Source organism: Pseudorasbora parva, chromosome 4 (genome assembly GCF_024679245.1).
Source record: "Pseudorasbora parva isolate DD20220531a chromosome 4, ASM2467924v1, whole genome shotgun sequence".
Classification (NCBI taxonomy): domain Eukaryota; kingdom Metazoa; phylum Chordata; class Actinopteri; order Cypriniformes; family Gobionidae; genus Pseudorasbora; species Pseudorasbora parva.
Window position 1 is genome coordinate 11,337,987 of NC_090175.1, and position 7,171 is coordinate 11,345,157.

The following is a 7,171-nucleotide window of genomic DNA, read 5'->3' on the forward strand; positions in this document are numbered from 1 at the left end:
TCTGAAATCAAGCCGTTCGATGTGTGACGTCACACGATCGAACACTCCTCCCACGACTGTTGATTGACAGCAGCGTTTCAGCTCAGACCAGCCCTGAGCGAGCGCAAGCTGTCCGCCATTGTGGATCCGCTGGAGCAGAATGGCGTCTAAGCGATTGTGGTGTTCTGTTCTTGGGTGTAATAATGAACACAGCAGCCATTTTGATGTTGATATATCTGATATATCGAATTGATACGGTTGAACTTGCACAGATGTGTCCTGAGGGACTCGCGTTGTCAAACTTTCTCCTGTTGCCTAAGCAACGCTTCACACTCAAAGCCCCCACAGAACAGAGGGGCGGGGTGAGCAAAGCTCATTAGCATAAAAGGCACATGCATGGCTTGCTGAAAACAGCTGTTTTTCACCAGGTTAAATGAGTGATTTCTTAGAATACTAAACAGAATTTTTAATTAAAGTATATTACAAAGTTTTAATTTAGACACTAAAAAATCATATTAACGTGTACAAAAATGGAATTATATGACCCCATTAAAGAAATGATGCATGTTTGGAAAGGTTGCATATCGGTTATTGAATGGCTTCAGATGTTGTCTACTTGTATGGAGTTTTTTTTATGTTTTTTCTTTTCTTTTTTGTCATTCTTAGAGCTTAAAGTCACCATGAAACAGAAGTTAGTCTTTTCTTCCTTGTAGATGTATATCTGAGTGAAACGGCTTCTCGTACAAGAACAAATGTAGGGAGATTTTCATTGGGATTGATGGTTGTGGTTTGCTATTGGTGGATCTCATGTGAGTGACGGTTGCTCCGCCCTCACATCAAACGCTGCAAGAGGAAATGAAGTTATTTTGATTAAAGGATTTTAAAAATATATATGATTAAGACATGCACAGATAAATCATTTATAATAAATATTCCAATATACCATTAAAAATTGTGACTTTAACAGACTTAAAATGAACAAGTGCAATATTTTTCTTCAAACATTCTCCTTAAACATTAACTTGCACATTTGGAGTGATATCAGAGTGGAAAAATAGTGACGAAAACTTGTTGGTGACCTGTTCCTTTAAGAGCATTGCCGGTCAAAAAATACAGCAAATCCAATTTCTCAATGTTTTCCTTCATTCTGTTTCACAGTCAGCAGGCCAGTGACACTAAATAACCCGGATTCTTGTCTCTCGTATAGAAATATGATTCTTATTAGAGTTCAATGATAGCCTCATGTCAGTAATATGATGGCCAGCCTCAGGAAGAGACAGAGAGAGCGACCGCTTTCCAAACACAATCCCAGACCAATGAAGAGTTAATCTACTACATATGTTCTCTGTGGAAATAATGAGAGTTAGTGTAGAGAGTTTTCCATTTGATGCCTGAGCTTCTGGACATTCATTGAGGAAATTAACTGAACCTTATAATCAACAACAACCATAATATAGCTATACTTATTTATATTTATTTATTTTATATATTTTATATTATCTTAGATCCAATTTATTATATAAAACTATACATTTTATTTTATATACAGAATATACGTGTGTGTGTGTGTGTGTGTGTGTGTGCATGTGCGTGCGTGCGTGCGTGCATGTGTAAGTGCGTGCGTGTGTGTAGCAAGTAAAACATTGAATTAAATGTAAATTTAAAGTAATATTTTGAAACAATTATCCTTCGTTTTATAGTGTTTATATGTTTTACAGTGACATGCCTTCAACTGCTTTCATTCCACTTTGTGGTAAAGGCAGACCTCATGTTTTAAATGAGGATCTCGCAAAAAAATCATCAAATCGGCACGAAACATGCTTTGGAGAGATCAAAACCTATCAGGAAATGACTGCTAAGAGCTGTTATGGTTTTGTCTTTTTTCTTTCTTTTATAGCAACTCAACAACTGCCTTCTTTTTGATTTCATGAGGCTGCTTTTTAATAATGTCAAATCTTCTGTTTATTTAACAACTTTGCATTACTCAGGATAGAGTGAGTAATTCAACGGTGATCTCATCAGAGAAGTGCTTGTTTTATATTTGATTAATAAAGAGAACATTTTTCATCATAATGAACTGAAATGCGGGACACTTGTGACAGCTTCATCCGCTGCATGACGAGAGCTGAAATGCTGGCAATTATCATGTCTCCAGAGTCACTTTTAATAAAGTTATTCATTTTGTATTATTGCTTAAAATTGCAGTTCAATATTTAGTTTGGAAAACGTAGGTGCAGCTAGCTACACATAGTTTCTGTCCCAAAACCTGGGCTGCCTACTTAGATGACATTCATGTACACTCCAAATGCAAATGCTGTTCTGAAAGGAAACATTATCATGAATTTGGCCAGATTCAATTGCCCCATTGTATCCTTAAAGGCACAGTTCTTTCAAAAATAAAGAATAAAAATTTGTATCTCATTCCAAACATGTACTACTTTTTAAAAACAACCTTTTTTTGTTTTTTGTTTTGTTTGGTTGGGGTTTTTTTTTTTGGGGGGGGGGGGGTCTGGGGGGTGCAAATGATGACAGAATAAAGATTTTGGGTGAAAAGACAAAAAGACAATCCCATAATGCATACATATTTTTATAATTATTAGAGTATTATGCTTTTTCACAGTGTAGTTTTTACAACAAAACATCTGTAACCTTAGTTCCCAGAGTGGGAATGAGACGCTGCGTCACTGCTCTGGGAACGCCTCTGCGTGATTGCGTCGTGACGCATATATGTAATCAGTCCAATATGAAATGGCTGCCATACCCCGGGTGTGACCACCCACTTGCTCATCCTCTGCTTTGACATTGAAACTTGGCTGAGCGGAGTCTCCGGTGGAGAGCCTTAGAGGAGAGACACAATGTCTGAGAACCAGGCTCGGGCCGGCCAGAACGGGGATACTAGTAACAGACATGCCCCGTCCCAGCGCACCCTCTCTAGAACTCCCGGAAGCAGAGCAATCAGGGGAAAAGCGTACAGGAGCAGCCTTGGCCACTCTCGTACCATGGCATTCAGTCCGAGAGGAGCTGGCGGCACTAGGGAGAACCACAGATGGTAGTGCGTGTTCTCTTGAGTAGCGAACAGGTCGACTTTTCCCACAACTTTTCCCATAAGAGCTCCACCACCTCGGTGTGGAGTCTCCAGTCCCCAGGCCTCAGCTCCTGCCTTGACAGGAGTCATTGCGTCATTGCACAACGAAACACACCTCTACAGAATAATAAGCACGTCTAATTCAGTAGCCCTGCCTGCCAACTCAAAGAGCTGTTCGGATTGTGCCAGCAATAAACATGCCGAAGAATATAGCGAGGGCCTGAGGGCCTTCCACGCCCCGGCACTCGTGCGGGGTTGGTGGAGCGACCCTGTGAGAGCACCGAAATTAATATCATTTAAATTAGCATTTAAATTAATATAAAATATGGTAATAACCAGCACAGCACATGAAGCCTCTGGAGCTGAAGCTTGATTACGTTTGTGGTTGACCAATCAGAGCAGACTATGTTTTTCAGAGAGGCGGCTTTAAAGGGACAGTAAAACAGACCATTCAGACAGAGGGTAAAAAAAGGTGCTGCAACAATGTACAGTACAAGAAAAATCACATAAATACTGTATATTCTACAGACCCTACAAATACAATTATAAAATTGTAAATGAGCTTAATATGTGCACTTTAAATCTCATATTGGCAAGATTTTCGTTGTTTTAAATCAGTCAGAAACCATGTTTGATCAGAGACTTCTAATAAAATTTAACTTTCTCTTTCTGTAGGAACCTAATGCCTCGTACTTTAGACGGCCAGATCACCATGGAGAAGACACCCAGCTACTTCATCACACGTGAAGCCCCTTCCCGAGTTTTCTCCATGAGCCGCAGCACCAAACTCATCGTGGTGGTCCGTGACCCCGTGACCCGGGCCGTGTCGGACTACACTCAGACTCTGACCAAAAACCCCGGCCTGCCGTCTTTCCAGAATCTGGTCTTTAAGAACTCCACCACGGGTCTGATCGACACGTCCTGGAGCGCCGTGAGGATCGGCATCTACGCCAAGCACCTGGAGAACTGGCTCAGGTATTTCCCACTCGCGCAGCTTCTGTTCGTGAGCGGGGAGAAGCTGGTGACGGACCCCGCGGGAGAAATGGGCAGGGTGCAGGATTTTCTGGGACTCAAACGGGTGGTGACCAATAAGCACTTCTACTTTAACCAGACTAAAGGCTTCCCCTGCCTCAAAAAGCCGGAAGGGAGCAGCAGGCCACGGTGCCTGGGGAAGACGAAAGGGCGACCGCATCCGCACATACCGCCGGAGGTGCTGCACAGACTCAGGGATTTCTACAGGCCTTTCAACATGAAGTTCTACCAGATGACTGGTCAAGACTTTGGATGGGACTAACAAGTTGCAGCCCAGGACCCTTTTTGATAATGCAGAAAGCTATGGGATTTCAGTACCTTCACAGTATGTACCAAAGCTCATAGTGCATATCGTGTGTAATGGCCCAGAAAGACAATGAGAAGCCATAAGGATTTTAAAGGGGTGATGAATTGAGAAATCAATTTCCCTTGAGCTTTTGATATATAAAAGGTCATGGTAATATAAGAATATCCTGTAAGTTGAAAAGAGCTGAAAAGCTTTTATAGACACCAGGCTCAGAAAATGATCGTGTTCGCATCTATACGTCATTGCGGACGAAACATCCCCCTAATAAAGCACGTCTAATTCAGTAGCCCCGCCTGCCGACTCATAGAACTGTTTGGATTGTGCTAGCAATAAACTAGCCGAAGAATATAGTGGGAAATTGTGGAAGAACACAGTCGCTGCATTCTGCAGATCCTAATATAAGGAATGTGTCATACTCCATTTATTTTTAATGAAGTTCCAGCTCATGTCGGGAAGACATGTATGCGTGTTCGCTTCATTTCACCGCAGAATCGTTTGTAAATAAGTCTGGATTTGCAGACACAATGTTGTGCCTTCTATATTGGATCCGACAGAAATGGTGCAGCAAACTTTATGAGTAAAATGTCTTTTTTATATGTAATAGTAGTCCTGGGGCTGTGTGTTTTCCAGACGGGCAACCAAAACGTAAGCCTGTCGGCAGGCCGATGAATCTCAAATAGTGAACTATCAACCGATCGTGCGGTCGTGCAAAACCCAGCATTCAGGAGAGAGCCTCAAAACCAGTGTAGAAAAAAGCCTATTACTTATTAGTTATGATGTTTTTGAATGTAAAAACCACACATATGTCATTAGTTGACCTCAGATAACAGTATAAAAAAATGTAAAAGCCAGTTTTCATGACACCTTTAAATCGCCCCGTTTAAGTCAAGTCACTTGTATTTATATAGCTACTAAAGGGATGTGGGGATGGAATAAACAAACAACAAAATGAAAGTAAGCAGCAGCCCCTCATGGACAACTGCCGCATAAAACAACAACATAAGATCCAGGCCTGGTCCTCTCTCCTCCTTCAATGTCGCCGCTCCTCCTTTTATCCTTCCGGAGCTCCTCCGTGGGACTCGAGACTGGTGTGGAGACGCTCCAGCGCCCGTCCTCCTATTTGCATTTTGCTATTTATATATTTATTCTTTATTTGACAGGGACAGTGGACAATCAAATATTACCCCAGAATCACAGAGCTAAATTCCATCTGTTGTCCCTGGGCAGGAGTACACCAAATTATCTACCAAAAAAAAAAATACCATACAGATTAAATACAATATACAATCGTTTAGCTTGTAAAATTAATGATCACAAACCTGACTTGCCTTTAAAAATCTTTTCAAATGTAATTTAAACTGGACAAAGGTAGTGCACTGTCTAATATCAGTTGGTAAACTATTCCAGTTATTAACAGCCTTTACAGAAAAGGCTGATCGACCAAAATCAGTTTTTCTAAAATGCGCTTCACAGTCACCCTTTGACGAGGCTCTTATCTGTCTTAAACTGTCCTTGCGCAATGAAACAAACATCTTTAAAGGTGGAGGTGCAAGTCCATTCACAATTGTATACATTAAACTACAATTGTGAAATATTACAAAGTTATTAAAGGTAAAAAGATTATGTTTTTGAATTAGAAGACAATGAGGATGTCTGTCAGGTTTCTTATCAAACACTTTTATAGCAGGTTTGTATAAACATGTAAAGGTCTAAGAGTAGATTGTCCTGCTTTTTTACCATCTATTTTTTGTTTGCGTCTGATCCAACTGAGAATGAATTTAAACTGAATGAGCAGAATAAAGGCTCTGTGAAACGGTCCCTAATTTCACATGCCCATAATGATACAGCTCAAAACACATTTGTTCTCTGTGATTTATTGCTGTCAAAAAGAGCAAAACTTGGATGTTGTCATTCAACCACTGTTATGTAACAGAAATAAAAAAAGAGAGACGGGGAGGAAAGCAAGAGAAATGTACTATACTAACATTTTTTTATTTATTTTGTGTGTTCTTACTCATTAAAAGAAATTGCCTGCTTTTTCAAGATCCTGTTTTAACAGTAAAAAAAAGAAAGAAAGAAAAGATTTTAGCTATTTAATGTGGACTTTTTGGTTTAGATTATGGAGAATGCTTTTTTATGCCACTTTTTTATGGCAGGTGATTATTCATGTAATTCTCTTAGGGTATGTTTTCATAGTGAGAGCTATTTAACCCTGTCATCGTTTAAATAGTTTATTTTCTCAATAATTATTGGAGATGTTATACAGGGATGAATACTGGACTATGCATTATTCTTAAGACAATATCTGCTGACTGAAAACAAAGATTTGCTTCTGCTGTAAATTGCTATTATTTATATTTATGAATGTAAAGATTTTTTTTATCTGTCAGTGTTCAAATATATATTGAAATCTATGAGCAGTGTTTTTCTACAAACATAGTAAATAAACACGATAAGAATAGTGTACACATTTTACTCTTCTCTGTGATTAAATAATGCTGAGATTTGTAATTGCTGATTCATTTAACAGAAATGTTCTGGTGTATAATTATAGATAACATGTTTATATATATATATATATATATATATATATATATATATATATATATATATATATATATATATATATATATATATATATATATATATACACACTTAAGCCCCTTTCACACTGCACGTCGGACCCGCAATATTCCCGGAACATTGCCGGGTCGCCTTGTGTGTGAAAGAAACCACGACCCGGCATTGATTACCGAATTTAACCCGGG

At 39.3% G+C, this 7,171-nt stretch overlaps 1 protein-coding gene across 1 annotated transcript in view; it reads left to right on the forward strand.

Annotated features, from left to right (window-relative positions):
• si:dkey-121b10.7 (heparan sulfate glucosamine 3-O-sulfotransferase 6) overlaps positions 1–5,632 on the forward strand; it is a 22,001-nt gene extending 16,369 nt beyond the window's left edge. The window contains exon 2 of the mRNA XM_067440876.1: positions 3,740–5,632. Coding sequence (XP_067296977.1) covers positions 3,740–4,358 — 619 coding nt within the window. The 3' untranslated portion in view covers positions 4,359–5,632. The remainder of the gene's footprint in view (positions 1–3,739) is intronic.
• Positions 5,633–7,171: the final 1,539 nt, after the last annotated feature.